We start from the raw sequence: 21,026 nt of genomic DNA, 5'->3' as shown, positions 1-21,026 counted from the left end.
TGACCACCGATTGACCACTCTCTGACCACTGACTGACCACCGACTGACCACAGACTGACCACTGACTGACCAACGACATACCACTCTCTGACCACTGACTGACCACCGACAGACCACTCTCTGACCACCGACTGACCAACGACAGACCACTCTCTGACCACTGACTGACCACTGACTGACCACTCTCTGACCACTGACTGATCATGGACTGACCACAGACTGACCACTCCCTGACCACTGACTGACCACCGACTGACCACTGACTGGCCACTGACTGACCACCGAATGACTACTGACTGACCACTGACTGAACACTCTCTGACCACTGACTGACCACTATCTCACCAACGAATGACCACTGACTGACCACTCTCTGACCACCTACTGACCACTGACTGAGCACTCTCTGACCACTGACTGACCACTGTCTGACCACTCTCTGTCCACTGACTGGCCACCAACTGACCACCGACAGAGCACCGACTGACCACTGACTGACCACCGACTGACCACTGACTGACAACCAACTGACCACCAACTGACCACACTCTGACCACCGACTGACCACCGACTGACCTCTGACTGACCACCGACTGACCACTCTCTGACCGCCGACTGTCCACTGATTGACCACTGACTGACCACCGACTGACCACTCTCTGACCACTGACTGACCATTGACAGACCACAGACTGACCACTCTCTGACCATCGACTGACCACCAACTGACCACCAACTGACCACCGACTGACCACCGACTGAACACTCTCTGACCTATGGCTGACCACCGACTGACCACTATCTGACCACTGACTGACCACAGACTGACTACTCTCTGACCACAGACTGACCACTGACTGAGCACCAACTGACCACTATCTGACCACTAACTGACCATTGACTGACCATGACTGACCACTCTCTGACCACCGACTGACCACTTTCTGACCACCGACTGACCACCGACTGACCATCGACTGACCACTGAATGATCGCTCTCTGACCACTGACTGATCACTGACTGACCACTCTCTGACCACTGACTGACCTCCGACTAAGCACTATCTGACCACTGACTGACCACCGACTGACCATTCTCTGACCACTGACTGACCACAGACTGACCACTCTCTGACCACTGACTGACCACCGATTGACCACTCTCTGACCACCGACTGACCACCGACTGACCACTATCTGACCACTGATTGACCACCGACTGACCACTCTCTGACCACAGACTGACCACTGACTGACCACCAACTGACCACTCTATGACCACCGACTGACCACTGACTGACAACTGACTGACCACCGACTGACCACTGGCTGGCCACCGACTGACCACCGACTGGCCACTGACTGACCACCGACTGTCCAATGATTGACAATTGACTGACCACCGACTGACCACTCTCTGACCACTGACTGACCACTCTCTGGCCACTGACTGACCACTATCTGACCACCGAATGACCACTGACTAACCACTATCTGACCACTTACTGACCACTGACTGACCACACTCTGACCACTGTCTGACCACTGACTGACCACTGACTGTCCACCAACTAACCACTGACAGAGCACCGACTGACCACTGACTGACCACCGACTGACCACTGGCTGGCCACCGACTGACCACTCTCTGACCACCGACTGACCACTCTCTGACCACCGACTGTCCAATGATTGACAACTGACTGACCACCGACTGACCACTCTCTGACCACTGACTGACCACTCTCTGACCACTGACTGACCGCCGCATGACCTATCTCTGACCACTGACTGACCACTGACTGACCACTATCTGACCACTTACTGACCACTGACTGACCACTCTCTGACCACTGACTGACCACTGTCTGACCACTCTCTGACCATCGGCTGACCGCCAACTGACCACCAACTGACCACCGACTGACCACCGACAGTCCACTCTCTGACCACTGACAGACCACCGACTGACCACTATCTGACCACTAACTGACCACTGGCTGACCATGATTGACCACTCTCTGACTACCGACTGACCACTTTCTGACCTCCGACTGACCATCGACTGACCACTGACTGATCACTGACTGACCACTCTCTGACCACTGATTGACCTCCGACTGAGCACTATCTGACCACTGACTGACCACCGACTGACCATTCTCTGACCACTGACTGACCACAGACTGACCACTCTCTGACCACTGACTGACCACCGATTGACCACCGATTGACCACTGACTGACCACCGACTGACCACAGACTGACCACTGACTGACCAACGACAGACCACTCTCTGACCACCGACTGACCACTGACTGACCACCGACTGACCACTATCGGACCACCGACTGACCACGGACTGACCACTGACTGACCACCGACTGACCACCGACTGACCACTATCTGACCACCGACTGTCCAATGATTGACAACTGACTGACCACCGACTGACCACTCTCTGACCGCTGACTGACCATCGACTTACCACAGACTGACCACTCTCTGACCACTGACTGACCAATGACTGACCACTGACTGACCACTCTCTGACCACTGACTGACCGCCGACTGACCACTCTCTGACCACTGACTGACCGCTGACTGACCACTCTCTGGCCACCGACTGACCACTGACTGACCACCGACTGACCACTCTCTGACCACTGACTGACCACTCTCTGACCAGAGACTGACCACTGACTGACCACTGACTGAGCACTCTCTGACCACCGACTGACCACTATCTGACCACTGACTAACCTCTGACTGACCACTGACTGACCACCAACTGACCACGAACTGACCACTGGTTGGCCACTGACTGACCACCGACTCACCTCTGCGACCACCGACTGACCTCTCTCTGACCACCAACTGACCACTGATTGACCACTGACTGACCACCGACTGACCACTCTCTGACCGCTGACTGACCACCGACTGACCATTGACTGACCACAGACTGACCACTCTCTGACTGATGACTGACCATCGACTGACCACAGACTGACCACTCTCTGACCACTGACTGGCCACTGACTGATTACCAATTGACCACTCTCTGACCACTCTCTGACCATCGACTGACCACCAACTGACCACCAACTGACCACCGACAGACCACTGTCTGACCACTGACTGACCACTATCTGACCACTAACGGAACACTGACTGACCATGACTGACCACTCTCTGACCACCGACTGACCACTTTCTGACCACCGGCTGACCACCGGCTGACCACCGACTGACCGTCGACTGACCACAGACTGACCAACGACAGACCACTCTCTGACCACTGACTGACCACTGACTGACCACTCTCTGACCACTGACTGACCATGGACTGACCACAGACTGACCACTCCCTGACCACTGACTGACCACCGACTGACCACCTCTGACCACAGACTGACCACTGACTGATCACTCTCTGACCACTGACTGACCACTGACTGACCACCGACTGACCACAGACTGATCACTCTCTGACCACTGACTGACCACTGACTGACCACCGACTGACCACTGACTGACCACCGACTGACCACCGACTGACCACTTTCTGACCACTCTCTGACCAGAGACTGACCACTGACTGACGGCTCTCTGACCACTGACTGACCACTGACTGGCCACTGACTGACCACCGAATGACCACTGACTGACCACTGACTGAACACTCTCTGACCACTGACTGACCACTATCTGACCACCGAATGACCACTGACTGACCACTCACTGACCACTTACTGACCACTGACTGAGCACTCTCTGACCACTGACTGACCACTGGCTGACCACTCTCTGTCCACTGACTGGCCACTAACTGACCACCAACTGACCACTGACAGAGCACCGACTGACCACTGACTGACCACCGACTGACCACTGACTGACAACCAACTGACCACACTCTGACCACCGACTGACCACCGACTGACCACCAACTGACCTCTGACTGACCACCGTCTGACCACCGACTGTCCACTGATTGACCACTGACTGACCACCGACTGACCACTCTCTGACCGCTGACTGACCATTGACTGACCACAGACTGACCACTCTCTGACTACTGACTGACCATCGACTGACCACAGACTGACCACTCTCTGACCACTGACTGGCCACTGACTGACCACCAATTGACCACTCTCTGACCACTCTCTGACCATCGACTGACCACCAACTGACCACCAACTGACCACCGACAGACCACTGTCTGACCACTGACTGACCACCGACTGACCACTATCTGACCACTAACGGAACACTGACTGACCACTCTCTGACCACCGACTGACCACTTTCTGACCACCGACTGACCACCGACTGACCATCGACTGACCACAGACTGACCACTGACTGACCAACGACAGATCACTCTGACCACTGACTGACGACTGACTGACCACCGACAGACCACTCTCTGACCACCGACTGACCAACGACAGACCACTCTCTGACCACTGACTGACCACTGACTAACCACTCTCTGACCACTGACTGACCATGGACTGACCACAGACTGACCACTCCCTGACCACTGACTGACCACCTCTGACCAACGACAGACCACTCTCTGACCACTGACTGACCACTGACTGACCACTCTCTGACCACTGACTGACCATGGACTGACCACAGACTGACCACTCCCTGACCACTGACTGACCACCGACTGACCACCTCTGACCACAGACTGACCACTGACTGGCCACTGACTGACCACTGACTGGTCACTGACTGACCGCCGACTGACCACTCTCTGACCACCGACTGACCACAGACTGATCACTCTCTGACCACTGACTGACCACTGACTGACCACCGACTGACCACAGACTGATCACTCTCTGACCACTGACTGACCACTGACTGACCACCGACTGACCACTGACTGACCACCGACTGACCACCGACTGACCACTTTCTGACCACTCTCTGACCAGAGACTGACCACTGACTGACGGCTCTCTGACCACTGACTGACCACTGACTGGCCACTGACTGACCACCGAATGACCACTGACTGACCACTGACTGAACACTCTCTGACCACTGACTGACCACTATCTGACCACCGAATGACCACTGACTGACCACTCACTGACCACTTACTGACCACTGACTGAGCACTCTCTGACCACTGACTGACCACTGGCTGACCACTCTCTGTCCACTGACTGGCCACCAACTGACCACCAACTGACCACTGACAGAGCACCGACTGACCACTGACTGACCACCGACTGACCACTGACTGACAACCAACTGACCACACTCTGACCACCGACTGACCACCGACTGACCACCAACTGACCTCTGACTGACCACCGTCTGACCACCGACTGTCCACTGATTGACCACTGACTGACCACCGACTGACCACTCTCTGACCGCTGACTGACCATTGACTGACCACAGACTGACCACTCTCTGACTACTGACTGACCATCGACTGACCACAGACTGACCACTCTCTGACCACTGACTGGCCACTGACTGACCACCAATTGACCACTCTCTGACCACTCTCTGACCATCGACTGACCACCAACTGACCACCAACTGACCACCGACAGACCACTGTCTGACCACTGACTGACCACCGACTGACCACTATCTGACCACTAACGGAACACTGACTGACCACTCTCTGACCACCGACTGACCACTTTCTGACCACCGGCTGACCACCGACTGACCATCGACTGACCACAGACTGACCACTGACTGACCAACGACAGATCACTCTGACCACTGACTGACGACTGACTGACCACCGACAGACCACTCTCTGACCACCGACTGACCAACGACAGACCACTCTCTGACCACTGACTGACCACTGACTAACCACTCTCTGACCACTGACTGACCATGGACTGACCACAGACTGACCACTCCCTGACCACTGACTGACCACCTCTGACCACAGACTGACCACTCCCTGACCACTGACTGACCACCTCTGACCACAGACTGACCACTGACTGGCCACTGACTGACCACTGACTGACCACCGACTGACCACTCTCTGACCACCGACTGACCACCTCTGACCACAGACTGACCACTGACTGGCCACTGACTGACCACCGACTGACCACTCTCTGACCACCGACTGACCACTGACTGACCACTGACTGACCGCTGGCTGGCCACTGACTGACCACCGACTGACCACTCTCTGACCACGGACTGACCACTCTCTGACCACTGACTGTCAACTGATTGACCAATGACTGACCACCGACTGACCACTCTCTGACCGCTGACTGACCACCTCTGACCAGAGAATGACCACTGACTGGCCACTGACGGACCACCGATTGACCAATCTCTGACCACCGACTGACCTCCGACTGAGCACTATTTGACCACTGACTGACCACCGACTGACCACTCCCTGACCACTGACTGACCACAGACTGACCACTGACTGACCAACGACAGACCACTCTCTGACCACTGACTGACCACTGACTGACCACCGACAGACCACTCTCTGACCACCGACTGACCAATGACAGACCACTCTCTGACCACTGACTGACCACTGACTGACCACTCTCTGACCACTGACTGACCATGGACTGACCACATACTGACCACTCCCTGACCACTGACTGACCACCGACTGACCACTGACTGGCCACTGACTGACCACAGAATGACCACTGACTGACCACTGACTGAACACTATCTGACCACTGACTGACCACTATCTGACCACCGAATGACCACCGACTGACCACTCACTGACCACTTACTGACCACTGACTGAGCACTCTCTGACCACTGACTGACCACTGTCTGACCACTCACTGTCCACTGACTGGCCACCAACTGACCACCGACAGAGCACCGAGTGACCACTGACTGACCACCGACTGACCACTGACTGACAACCAACTGACCACACTCTGACCACCGACTGACCACCGACTGACCTCTGACTGACCACCGACTGACCACTCTCTGACCGCCGACTGTCCACTGATTGACCACTGACTGACCACCGACTGACCACTCTCTGACCGCTGACTGACCATTGACTGACCACCGACTGACCACTCTCTGACCACTGACTGACCATTGACTGACCACAGACTGACCACTCTCTGACCGCTGACTGACCATCGACTGACCACAGACTGACCACTCTCTGACCACTGACTGGCCACTGACTGACCACCAATTGACCACTCTCTGACCACTCTCTGACCATCGACTGACCACGACTGACCACCAACTGACCACCGACTGACCACCGACAGATCACTCTCTGACCACTGACTGACCTCCGACTGAGCACTCTCTGACCACTGACTGACCACCGACTGACCACTCTCTGACCACTGACTGACCACCGACTGACCACTCTCTGACCACTGACTGACCACCGACTGACCTCTGACTGACCACCGACTGACCACTCTATGACCACTGACTGATCACAGACTTACCACTCTCTGACCACTGACTGACCACAGACTGACCACTGACTGACCACCGACTGACCACTCTCTGACCACCGACTGACCACTGACTGGCCACTGACTGACCACTTACTGACCACTGACTGACCACCGACTGACCACTCTCTGACCACTGACTGACCACCAACTGACCACAGACTGACCACTCTCTGAACACTGACTGACCACCGACTGACCACTGACTGACCACTCTCTGACCACTGACTGACCAATGACTGCTCACTCACTGGACACTGAATGACCACTCTCTGACCACCAACTGACCACTCTCTGACCATCGGCTGACCACCGACTGACTGACCACCGACTGGCCACTCTCTGACCACTCACTGACCACTCTCTGACCACTGACTGGCCACTCACTGACCACTCCCTGTGATAGGCAGCTTGACCAATATCTAATTCCCTGATTTTTCTCGCTCTGTGCATATACTCCCACCTGCCCTTGGCAGCCGGCCGTGTGGCGATGAGATGGCGGGCAGGTGCCCTATGCTGGCACACGTACCGTGCCACAGAACACAAGAGATCTTTGAACGATGTGCAGGAGCTCCCCTTTAATGGTAAATGGGACTGAGGCACACAGCAGGCTCAGCCGCGGATCTGTGCGGAGTTTGCTGATCAGAGCTGGGTGAGGGGGCAGGAGAAGTGGTGCCGGTGTGTTGGAGAGAGGCAGATTCAGCTTGGATCCCTGCTCCTGATCCTCACCCTGTGATTCCTGCAGGAAAGCCCTAAAACTGTGGGCGCTGCGGGAGAGCAGGAACGGGACGAGAGGAAACATTTTTACGCAGCGAGTGGTTAGGGTCTGGAATGCACTGGCTGAGGGGGAGCTGGAGGCAGACTCAATCACTGCTTTCGAAAGAGGAGTTGGATAAGTGGCTGAAAAAGAAAATGTGCCGGGCTGCGGGGTAAGGGCAGTGGGTGTGGGACTAGCTGGAGTGTTCTTGCAGAGAGCCGGCACGGGCTCGAGGGGCCGAATGGCCTCCTTCCGTGCTGTGGCCATTCTAGGTGATGCCCACTGTGTCGAATAGCTGGTTCACACGTTGAAAACTGACCTCTCGGGCAAGGCTGTGGGGTATCTGTCGGCAGCTGTGAAGTGACCAAAATAAAGTTTCTACCCCGTCAAATTACACAACCTCTGTTGGCGTGCGTTACCATTTTAGGGCATATGCCTCCACGCAGGTTCCTTGGTCCCGTGGGAGCAGGATAATGCGATGTGGGGATCCATTGTGGGCATAGTTAGAGTCAGGTGCAAACGCTGGTGTCAGCTTACCGGTTGAAACAAAGTGCGCACTGTAAGGGCCGTGGGACATGGGAAGAGAGAGGCAGGGAGTGAGAGGGGAGGGAGAGAGGGCTGAATCGATTTGGATTGTTTAGCAGAAGACATCGCCAAAGCAGATTTGATTCTGGATTTCCGAGCGCTGTGTGTTGTGGAGTGGCGAGAATGCGGTGCGCAGAACCATAGCACAGTACAGCACAGGGCCATTCGGCCCATCGAGTCTGATCCGGCTCTTTCCAAGAGCAAACCAGTCAGTCCCACTGCCCCGCTCTTTCCCCATATCCCCGCAATTTGTTCTCCTTCAAGTATTTATCCAATTGCCTTTTGAAAGCTGCTATTGAATCTGTATCCACCGCCCTACCAGGCAGTGCGTTCCAAATACTAACCACTCATTGCGTGAAAACAGCTTCTGGTTCTTTTACCAATCTCCTTAAATCTGCGCCCTCTACTTATCGAGCCTTCAGCCACTGGATTCTCCTTATTTACTCAATCTCCCTCTTACACCGTCAGTGAGTTTCACATCGTTAGTGAGTTTCACACTATTCGTGAGTGTCACACCGTCAGTGAGTTTTGGTTGGGGAGTAAGGAAGTCCCACTTTAACCTGTCTCTCTCTGTCGCTTTCTCTCCTTCTCCCCCCTGCAGCTTATTCGAGGAACACTCCGAGACCAAAGCCTTTTTCCCCAAGTTTAAGGACATCCCCCTGGAGCAGCTGCGGAACAACGAGGATGTCCGCGCACAGGGCGTCACCGTGCTGCAAGCCCTGGGCAACATTTTGAAGCAGAAGGGCAGCCACGCGAGCAACGTGAAGCAACTCGCGGACACTCACATCAACACACACAAAATCCCACCCAAGAACTTCACCGTAAGTGTGACCAGACCCTAGCGTCCTCGGGATGTCCCAAAGCACTCATTCTATGACCAATTGCTTGCCTTTGATGTCTTCTGTTCACACGACAGGGCCAGTGAATAAGCAATGACTCCTCGTTGCAGCCTCGGGGCCCTGGGAGGAGGCAACATAAGAATTAGGAGCATCAGTAGGCCATCGAGCCTGCTCCGGCATTCAATACGATCATGGCTGATCTGATCTCGGCCTCAACTCAAACCTAAGTTTCACCAGATAGCTCAGGTGGCCAATCTTAGTCCATAACATCCACTGTCCTCTGCAATGAAATACTCCCAATTTCTGACTCTCGGTAAGTCAGTCTTGGCTGGCTATTTGACTGTGCTGGGCGTCACGCTGTCTATAGCCACACGCTCACTGCAGCAGGAGGCATTGCCCAGCCATCAGGAGCAGGGAGAATGGCTGATTCTGTTTCAGTAATGCAGCGGGGCTGAGGTTAAATGTAACTTTCCCCACGATTACCAGCCCCTGATATGACAACTCCACTCCCCCCTCCCCAACACACACACAGGAATGTTCAAATCTATAACAATCCAATGCCAAGCTGAACATAAGAGCATAATAAATCGGAATCGAGGAAGACTTGCTTCCACTCCTGAAGTGAGTCCTTGGGTAGCTGAACAGTCCAATATGAGAGCCACAGTCCCTATCAGAGGTGGGACAGATAGTCGTTGAGGGAAGGGGAGGGTGGGACTGGTTTGCCACACACTCTTTCCGCTGCCTGCGCTTGTTTTCTGCATACTCTTGGCGTTGAGACTCGAGGTGCTCAGCGCCCTCCCGGATGCACTTCCTCCACTTGGGGCGGTCTTTGGCCAGGGGTCGGTGGGGATGTTGCACTTTATCAGGGAGGCTTTGAGGGTGTCCTTGTAACGTTTCCGCTGCTGACTTTTGGCTCGTTTGCCATGAAGCAGCTCTTGCTTTGGGAGTCTTGTGTCTGGCATGCGAACTATGTGGCCTGCCCAGCGGAGCTGATCAAGTGTGGTCAGTGCTTCAATGCTGGGGATGTTGGCCTGGTCGAGGACGCTAACGTTGGTGAGTCTGTCCTCCCAGGGGATTTGTAGGATCTTGCGGAGACATTGTTGGTGATAATTTTCCCGCGACTTGAGGTGTCTACTGTACATGGTCCATGTCTCTGAGCCATACATGAGGGCGGGTATTACTACAGCCCTCTAGACCTTGAGCTTGTTGGCAGTGTTGAGAGCCTGGTCTTCAAACACTCTTTTCCTCAGATGGCCGAAGGTTGCACTGGTGCACTGGAGGCAGTGTTGGATCTCATCGTCAATGCCTGCTCTTGTTGATAGGAGGCTCCCGAGACATGGGAAGTGGTCTATGTTGTCCGCGCCGTGGAGCTTGATGACTGGGGGCCAGTGCCGTGTGATGAGGACAGGCTGGTGGAGGACCTTTGTTTTACGGATGTTTAGCGTAAGGCCTGTGCTTTCGTACGCCTCAGTAAATACGTCGAATATGTCTTGGAGTTCAGCCTCTGTATGTGCGCAAGAAATAGGAGCAGGAGTAGGCCATTTGGCCCCTCGAGCCTGCTCCACCATTCAATAAGATCACGGCTGATCTGATTTTGGCCTCAACTCCACTGCCCTGCCCGCTCCCCATAACCCTTCACTTCCTTATCCTCTCTGCAGCTACCCTGTCAAGCCCCCTCAGAATCTTACACGTTTCAATAAGATCACCTCTCATTCTTCCAAACTCCAATGAATACAGGCCCAACCTGCTCAACTTTTCTTCATGTTTGAGATCTTGCATTTATCAGATCACTTTGTTGGTGCTAGTCCACTTATTGTTTTTGCCTCCTTTTCTGCTTTCTCCTAGTTGATCACCAACATTGCTGTGAAAGTTTTAACCGAGATGTACCCAGGTGAAATGACTGGACCCATGCAGGATTCATTCTCGAAGGTTTTTAAGATCATCTGTTCCGACCTTGAGAAACTGTACAAGGATGCAAACTTCCAGGGTTAAGATGTTTTTAACAGGGCCCTGCCTAAAAGGTGGCTCTCCTGAACCAAGCTTGCATCAGCACAGAAACTGTAATGAATAGTTTGGCTATAACAGATTGGTAGAGGTGGCTGTTTAGCTTTTACTTACCAATGGGCTTTTTATATTGTAGGTCCTTTTTTTTCCCAATCTCACAATATAACATTTTCTTCATGAATGTAATGAGTGCGTGCAAATGCCATTCGATACTTTGAATATTTGTCACTTCTTCCATTGCTACTTGGAAAATCCCAATATTCCCAGCAAAGGCTCAGTCCCAAATACAACATATTGCACCACTGAATCCCAAAGCTGGCACCAGGCTTTAGCTCTGTGCTTACATTATCAATGAAAGGCCACCCGAGAATATTCAGCCATTGTAGCATTTGTGATGCAGCCAAGTTATGAAGCTGAAACCTCCATGGGCAATAGTTTAAGGAACGGCTGTGCTAGCTGGTCTCCCACTTTGCACCCTCCGTAAACTTGAGCTCATTTAAAACCCTGCTGCCCGCGTCCTAACTCGCACCAAGTCCCGCTCACCCATCACCCCCTGTGCTCGCTGACCTCCACTGGCTCCTGGTCCGGCAACGCCACCATTTAAAAATTCTCATCCTTGTTTTTAAATCCCTCCGTGGCCTCCTCGCCCCTCCCTGTCTCTGTAACTTCCTCCAGCCCCGCAACCCTCCGCGATCTCTGCGCTCCTCTAATTCTGGCCTCGAGCGCAACTTGTTGTATTTCAACTAAAAGGCAGAACAGAACGCTAACTGAAGGAGGCGCTCTGCCCAGCTTTCGAAGTACTTTCTCAGGCCCAACCTTTTCCATGTATTTAGGGGAGAATGGGGAAGAGTGAGACGCGTAAGCAACAGTGCTCTATTTACACACACTTGCGTCATTCCCAAAATGCAAACTGTGCGGGTTCACTGGGACTGAACACACAGAGAGTCCATCAGCATCTGCTTGAACATTGCCAAATGAATCCATCCCCCAACAATCCTAATTCCTGTAAATCAGGAAATATTGGGGCTTTTGTTCCCACAGCATGTTGCTGCCAACAATTCTGTGGCTCTGTGGGTAGCACTATTGCCTCTGAGTCAGAAGATCGTGGGTTCAAAGCCCACTCAAGAGACTTGACCACAACATCTGAGCTGACAGATCCCATGGCACTATTTCAAAGACGAGCAGGGGAGTTGTACCTGGTGTCCTGGCCAATATTTATCCCTCAACCAGCACGTAAAAAAGGTCATTATCACCGCTGCTTGCTGTGTGTAAATTGGCTGCCATGTTTGCTACATTACAACAGTGACTATACTGCAAAAAGGACTTTATTTGCTGTAAAGCACTTTGAGGTCGTGAAATGCTCTATATAAGTGCAAGTTCTTTCTTTAACTGCCCCTGCTGAGAAGCAAATGTAGCAATATGTGAGAACTCAATAGGAGCAGGAGTAGGTCATACGGCCCCTCGAGCCTGCTCCACCATTCAATAAAATCATGGCTGAACTCGACCTCAACTCCACTTTCTAGCCCGCTCCCCATATCTCTTGATTCCCTTTGTGCACAAAATGAAGCACATTTTGTCCAGGTTTACAGTTTAGACCTGCTGACCGGTGCTGATGCAGGACTCCACTGCTTAGCAAAGAATCTGTTATATTGTGACATGTCAAGAGTCCCCCCCCCCATCGCTTATTTGAAAGGTATTTTAGGGTTGGCATTTTCAATATTAGAGGGGTTTTAATGACATAAATCGTAAGTCGCAAACAGCTAAGCTTTCCGCATTTTCAGAAGCAGGATCAAAGATTCAAATCCTAAAACGCGTTTGGAATACGCTCTAACTGGGCAGATTGGGTAATTTAAACTTTAGCAACATATTGTCTGAAGATAGTCACCAAGGATTGGCTAAGAACATAAGAAATAGGAGCAGGAGTCGGCCATCTGGCCTCTCGAGGCTGCTCCGCCATTCAATAAGATCATGGCTGATCTGATCTTGGCATCAACTCCACTACCCCGCCCACTCCCCATAACCCTCGACTCCCTTATCGATCAAAGAATTCCACGCTGTTGGTGTAATCACAGGGACATTGATTTATAAGCTACAAGTAAGCAGAATCAGTCATAGCCAGGGCTCCTGGGTTACAGCGACAAAGTAAAGCCACCTTCTGCTTTTATGGCATGGAGCTATTTGTCATTGTTTTGGGGATTGAATTCTGTGATCCTGCCCATTTTTTGCATGAAAACTGTGATCCAGTGGTATGCATAACTCGTCAGTGACAGGCCCCAGCAAGAGATGGAAATTCCCATTGTACATCTTACATTTATGGAAATGCATATTTAGTTTATCTGGGCTCTAAGATAATATTGCTCACTCCTGTCTAAACGGTCACAAGGAGGAGCAGGTCAGGCCTCGTACAACTTAGTTAGTGTACTGCTTGCCTATCCAACCTTTACAGGTACTCCAGCCCAGGGAAAAGTGCTCCAAGCAGCACATTTCGAATGGTATGACCAGTGCCCCCTCCCCATGTAATGCAATGTCCTGCTCAAGTCAAAAGTGGTACTAACATCTGCACATTGTGTAGAAATATCCCACTGGTGACGGGGATCGCTGGGGTAAATTGCTAATTCGCCTGTTCTTTTATGCACTGCATCTTGTATAGTGTTGTACAATGGAGTATCTCTACCCAAGCAGAGCGGTAACAGAAATGGGCCGCTTGCTGCAGGGAATTGGACTCTGGCTGGGCTCCGGAGAGACTGGCTGGGCTCCGTTTGGAGAATAGGGAATCTCACTGCATCATAACAAATTCATTGATCAAGCTGTATGTGAAAAACTCAGAAATAAAGATTGTACTCTGTTGCACTCTGCAATGCAGGTTTATTGAAAGCCAGACACGCTACAAAATGATTCACTTTTGCTGCACTCATTTAATCTCGACATTCGTTTTAAGATTTTTTTAGTTGGGCTCGTAACGCATGAACTTTAGCTGCCTACCAATAGGTCAACTTGAGTAAATGTGATTACTTCTCTTTTCCATGACTGTGATACATCTATACGCAGCAACCCAGGATAGCATTGAACCCAGCAGATACTGGTACTGGGTTCGGTAAGCATAGTGGCTCCGTTACTGGACTAGTAACCCAGAGACCTGGACTAATAATTCAGAGATGTGATATCAAACCTCACCATGGCAGTTTGTGAACTTAAATTAAGTTAATAAGTAAATGCTGACCATGAGCTATCGGCTTGTAAAAACCCAACTGGTTCACTAATGAATGCCCTTTAGGGGAAGAAACCTGCTGTCCTTACCCGGTCTGGCCCAGACCATTGTGGTTGACTCTTAACTGCCCTGTGAAGTGGCCTAGCAAACTGCTACAAAAAGGTATAATAATAAAACCACTTGGCATCAGATTTGGACATGACAAAGGCACACCCAGCCAAATCGGCAGCAGAATTGTATTCCACCACAATCTGTTGCCTGGCATATTCCTCATAACCAGGGACTAACCCTGGTTTAATGGCGTGTAGAAGAGCATGCCAGGAGTAGCACCAGGTGTACCTGAAAATGAGGTGCCAACCTAGGGAAGCTACAACACAGAACTATGATTATGCTATAGATAAGGCTAAGCGATCCCACAAAATCAGATCAAACTCTGCAGTCCTGCTACATCCAGTCGTGAATGGTGGTGGACAATTAAACTAATGAGAGGAGGCTAGATGAATATCCTCATTTGCAACAATGGCAGAGCCCAACATGTGAGTGCAAAAGAAAAGGCTGAAGCGTTTGCAACCATCTTCAGTCAGAAGTGGATGATCCATCGCGGCCTCCTCCTAACGTCCCCACCATCACAGAAGCCAGTTTTCAGCCAATTCGATTCACGTGATATCAGGAAGCGGCTAAGTGCACTGGATACAGCAAAGGTTATGGACCCCCCAACAACATCCCATCTGTTGTGTTGAAGACTTGTGTTCCATAACTAGCTGCATGCCTCTAGCCAAGCTGTTCCAGTACAGCTACAGTACTGGCATCTACCTGATTAAAGTGGAAAACTGCCCAAGTATGTCCTGTCCACAAAAAGCAGGACAAATCCAATCCAGCCAATTACCGCCCCATTAGTTTAATCTCAATCATCAGCAAGGTGTTGTCGACAGTGCTATCAAGCAGCACTTACTCACCAATAACCTGCTCACCAATGCCCAGTTTGAGTTCCTCCAGGACCACTCGGCTCCAGATCTCATTATAGCCTTGGTCCAAACTTGGACAAAAGAGCTGAATTCCAGAGTGAAATGAGAATGACTGCCCTTGACATCAAGGCAGCATTTAACCAAGCCCGAGTAAAATTGAAGTCAATGGGAATCAGAGGGGAAAACACTCCACTGTCTGGAATCATACCTAGCACAAAGGAAGATGGATGTGGTTGTTAGAGGCCAATCATCACAGCCTCAGCATGTCGCTGCAGGAGTTCCTCGGGGCAGTATTCTAGGCCCAACCATCTTCAGCTGCTTCATCAATGACCTTCCCTCCATCACAAGGTCAGAAGTGGGGATGATTGCAGTTTTCAGTTCAATTCGCAACTCCTCAGATAATGAAGCATTCCGTGCCCATATGCAGCAGGCTTGCACCAATAGGTGGCCACACATCTCCAAGAGAGTCTAATCACCTCCACGACGTTCAACGGCATTACCATCGTTGCATCCCACCAGCAACATCCTGGGTGGGGAGGGGTGGTGGGTCACCATTGACCAGAAATCTAACTGGTCTAGCCACATACTACAAGAGCAAGTCAGAGGTTGGGTATTCTGTGGCGAGTGTCTCACCTCCTGTCTCTCCAAAGCCTTTCCCTCACCTAAAATGGCACCAGTGACAAGTGTGATGGAAAACTCTCCACTCGTCTGGATGACTGCAACTTTCCTGGGATGAGGAGGGTGAAATCAGTCCGGATTCCCAATCCTAATCACTGTTCAGTGACCTCTGCTGCCAAGTATGAGTGTGTGTAGATGCCCCTCACACTAAATAGCCTGGTACGAAGAATGTGTGTGAGAGGTACCAGATGGTGCCCCCAAACCCAGCATGCTTGGGATAGGAGGACATTGGGGGGACGGGGGTAAGGTGGGGAACCTTTGAGGTGCTGGTGGATCAGATCCACTGCATATTTCCAACATTCTCCATTTAAATTTGGTCGACCAAGAGCACCACGTGCAGGAAGCCGAGGATTCGTCACTATACACAGACCCATGCTATTTCCAAGGCGGGTGAGTTTCACAGGCTACCCAAGTAAAGGAGCCCTTTAATGCACAACCATTTGAAATTCACTTTTAAAACGTCTTGTAAAGAGATTTTCATCCCAATTCCCGGCGATCAAAGGCCAATGGGTACTAGCAATCCAGCATGGCACCGGACCCCTACATCAAAATATGCTAACGGCATAATGTCCCATTTTGATCCTTCCCAACAGAACTGTGTCATGGCAAAACTGCTCTCTAGCAGTATGTGGAGGATGCAGAGAATGAAAAAGTCTCTCCTGAGAATCACATGGAAATTACAATATTGAAATTGGCCGCTCGACTCAACCAGTCCCTGTTGGTACAAGCAGCAGTCCTGGCCCATATTCCCACATACCATTTTCCTTCAACTACCAGCTAACTGTGCATTCCACAGCTTCACAACCCTCTGTAAAAATAAGTTTCTCTTGCTCTCTGTCCTAATCTCAGTATTTAATTTCATATCTATACCCAATCATTCTAGGTCTCGTTCCATGATTTCCATAAAATGTCTGGAGTCTTCAAGCACTGTAAGGTGGTTATGATCACAGACAGACACAATTGCTGTTTCTGTTACCTTTCCAGCCAGAATAACTGCAAAACATGCCTGGGTTCTTCCCATGCGAATAGCCAGGACTGCTTGCATACCCTGGGGACCACACAGCAAAATTCAAGCAGCAGCAAAGCATCAGCAATGATCTTGAGACACAGCCTGCCTATCCTCATTAATAACAGGGAAAGCTAGGTTGCTATGAAGTATCCAGGGTATACTTGGGGGGTCTGGAACTCACTGGTGGTAGAGGCAGAAACCCTCACCACATTTTTAAAAAACTTGGATGTGCACTTGAAATGCCGTAACTTACAGGGCTACGGACCAAGAGCTGGAAGGTGGGATTAGGCTGGATAGCTCTTGGTCGGCCGGCACGGACACGATGGGCCAAAATGGCCTCCTTCCATACTGTAAATTTCTATGTATATCTAATCCTCAAATTGGGATCAGGGGCATCCTTTGCTTCTCAAACTGGTACTGACAATTGCTGAGGTCTCGTGCAAGTAAAATAATTCCCTCTCAACTGGTGCCAAGTATGAAGTGTTCCAACTTCAAAGGCTGAAGATGGGCAGCTCACATCCGTAAAGGAGAATCCACAAGATGTATCAGACTTAAACGTCAGGCAATACCATTGGCCTAAGTGGTGCAGTTGGCCCAAGTTGACCTTTTGGTTCTGATTCAGGGTAAGTGTAACAAAGAGACACCACCACAGTAGTCAGGTTCATCGACAAACAAAGCAGAAGTCACACTGTTTGTCGGATGGAATACCAACTGCCCATAGGGAGGAGCAGGAGGCATGAAGCAGGGAAGTTCTTCCCAGAAAATCCTGACGCTTCCAAGATCGACCTAGAGCCAACCTGATGCACATTTCTTTCAAGGAGTGCAGTGTTTACATCACGGCTTGATTTAATGGTAGGCTGCACTCACTGGTTTGTAAGACAGACAGTTTCAGTTTCCATTGAAACCCAATTTAAATCTTTCTGATTTCCAGAACAGTGTTAATGTGCTTGGACTCTCTCAGAGTAAGTTGGTGTTAACAATGCTGGCTTTGTACCACATAGGGCTTGAGCGGCCATTCCTCATCACAGTAATTGAAAGGGAGTCCACGTTGACCACAGCACGATAAAAGTGAACCATTTCAAGTTGATATTTAACCATATGACTATCACAATAAAGCATCACTATTGTAGTGCTGGGTCCACATCTTAATTCTGCAAGAATGGAGTCTACCACTTGTAAATGAGTGGAGTTGAACAGTGGAACCAGTGTGGAACCCCGTTAGTGGATTGGGAACAAGGCACAAGTGGCCAAGGGTTCCAACAGACTCACCAAGCAAGCAGAGGAAGACATAATATTGGTTTGTTTTAATTGCAAAGTAGCAAACAAGTATCCATCACAATTTCATACAACACAGGAAAACTTAAATTGCTTGTAAATCTTATTAAATGGTTTTCAAAAAATTTATTTCAATTGTTTTCAATTAACAATACAAGTATAGACAAGAAGTCATGTAAGGAAAAAAAGATTTCAAGGGGGAATAAAATAAAACATCGTTACTTGGGTCTTAAAACAAATTGTAAACTCAGGAATCTGATTGACCAAATGACCATGAAGAACTGAGTGAATGATGCGGACAAGCAGTGTAACATCTAGTAACCAAAGTATCTGGTGCACAAATATAATGCCACCATGGACACTAAGGAACATTACACTGGGATATTCTTATAGCACAGAAGTCAGTTTCTCAAAGTAGAGCTGACCACTTTTTTAATGAAAGAAATCACAGCAATTGTGGGATTACCACAACCGGCCAACAAAAACCAGCGATATAGCCATCATGGAATACATTGGTACATTTTTTGAACTGCGACACCCCCGTTGTCTGCCACAGACAACACCCCCAGCTGCCTGGAGTGTGCCAAGAATGCCACAAGTGCGTGGAAAACCCAGGGTTCCCTCAAATCCAACAAAACAGTTCCCGTCAGTTATTTTTAACGTGGGGAAAATCCTGTTCTGTTCCTTGGGTAAATAACTAATCAATTTTTGTGAATAATAAACACTAAACTTTATTTTATGGGCATGATTTCACTGTCAAAAAATAAAAGTTCATGAGCAAAGATCCAAAATAACAGTGATGTGCATTGTGTTCCAGAACTATTCTGAAGACATGCTAAGGTTTCATGAGGATTACATGCACACAATGCCAGTAATGTCTTTTCTTGGTGATTGTGTTTTTGGACACAGACACAGTCCTGAAAAGCTACTGAAATCACATCAACTCATCACCTCCAGTATTGGACCGTTTCTTTCTGAACTTCTACTGCAATTGCAAGAATAAAACCAAGACCTCGTAATTATATTAAAAAGTACACACATGGACAAAGTACAAACTCGTCAATTTAGATTTCTGGCTTCCAAAAATGTCAGTGCATTTCTAGACTTGTACTTAGAGGGAACTCTTCTAAATCAAAGTTGTGGTTTTGTTTTTTTTAAATGGAGAGGGGGGGGGAGGGGTAAAGGTGATGGAGGAATCAGGTCTATTTGTAGCAGTTGCATTTTCTCCTGATGAATCCTATTTGGTGGTTTAGCAGGAAATGGGCAATAAATTGTTCCACTATATAAGTTAATTAAAAAAAACCTTTTTCTCAAACCAAACCAAGGGGGCTTCTGCAGGTCTAACTGAATACAGCAGTCAGGGTTCTTTTGGATTAACAGTTAACAAAAAACAAACAATTTCCACCTTGTGGGGAGAGAGAAGAGTTCCTTTGGATGCGAGAGGGGGAACTTATTCTACTGCTGAGGAACAAACACTTCAAAAGTTATCCGTGGGACTGCTTCTTCGATCCGGCTGCAAGAGTTTCTGAGCGATTTCGCCGAATGGTTGCTTGTCAATACCACTGCCAATAATAATGACACTGTGCCAAAGACAGATGTTACAATTTTAGGGCGACTTCTGAAGTAAATACCACTACTGAGATGGGGGTCAAAGACTACAAGCCAGCGCAGTAACAAGTCGATACGAAACTGCCTGCTGGCAAAGTGGTCTCTCCCCCAAGCCACCAGTAAAATTTACAATGGGCTTCAGGTTCCACATTTTAAAAAAATGCAACAAAACAAATAACTCAGTATTCAAAATAAAACAGCACCCATGTGCGAATGGAAGGAGGAACCCTAATGTTAGTGGCATAACAGCACCAGTACATGCACACACAGTACATTCTAGGCACCTCCAGCTGCTGCCTTCAAAACCAGCTGGTTAAACTGACAAAATGTCCTCAACATCTTCAACTATCTAATATTTTTAAGTTATCGATCACCTAGCCACTGGAATTTTTTTTTTCTAAGTCCAAAAACAAAACAAGAGCTCCCCTAGTCGAGTTAAACAATCAGAAAGACATCCTCTGCTCCGATTCCAAAAAGGTTTTGTCCGTTAGATTTCTCCTGCTTCTCGTTCCTCAGAGCTGTGTTCTGATTTGCCGTTAGCACTCTCGTAGGAACGCTTTTTCTCCTTGCGATCTTTCTCCCTCGATTTCTCTCTCTCTCGGTCTCTGGAC

At 50.0% G+C, this 21,026-nt stretch overlaps 2 protein-coding genes across 8 annotated transcripts in view; one reads left to right on the top strand and one right to left on the bottom strand.

Moving 5' to 3' along the window:
- The window catches only part of mb (myoglobin), a 21,816-nt gene extending 7,294 nt beyond the window's left edge, over nt 1–14,522 (top strand). Inside the window, exons 2-3 of the mRNA XM_070861568.1 lie at nt 9,431–9,650; nt 11,514–14,522. Coding sequence (XP_070717669.1) covers nt 9,431–9,650; nt 11,514–11,660 — 367 coding nt within the window. The 3' untranslated portion in view covers nt 11,661–14,522. The remainder of the gene's footprint in view (nt 1–9,430; nt 9,651–11,513) is intronic.
- The window catches only part of LOC139229925 (putative RNA-binding protein Luc7-like 2), an 80,548-nt gene continuing 74,039 nt past the window's right edge, over nt 14,518–21,026 (bottom strand). For all 7 annotated transcript variants that reach the window (XM_070861561.1, XM_070861563.1, XM_070861564.1 and 4 more), the window contains one exon: nt 14,518–21,026. In XM_070861561.1, coding sequence (XP_070717662.1) covers nt 20,903–21,026 — 124 coding nt within the window. In that variant the 3' untranslated portion in view covers nt 14,518–20,902.

Source organism: Pristiophorus japonicus, chromosome 19 (genome assembly GCF_044704955.1).
Source record: "Pristiophorus japonicus isolate sPriJap1 chromosome 19, sPriJap1.hap1, whole genome shotgun sequence".
Classification (NCBI taxonomy): Eukaryota; Metazoa; Chordata; class Chondrichthyes; family Pristiophoridae; genus Pristiophorus; species Pristiophorus japonicus.
This window is presented reverse-complemented; position numbering and strand designations above follow the sequence as displayed.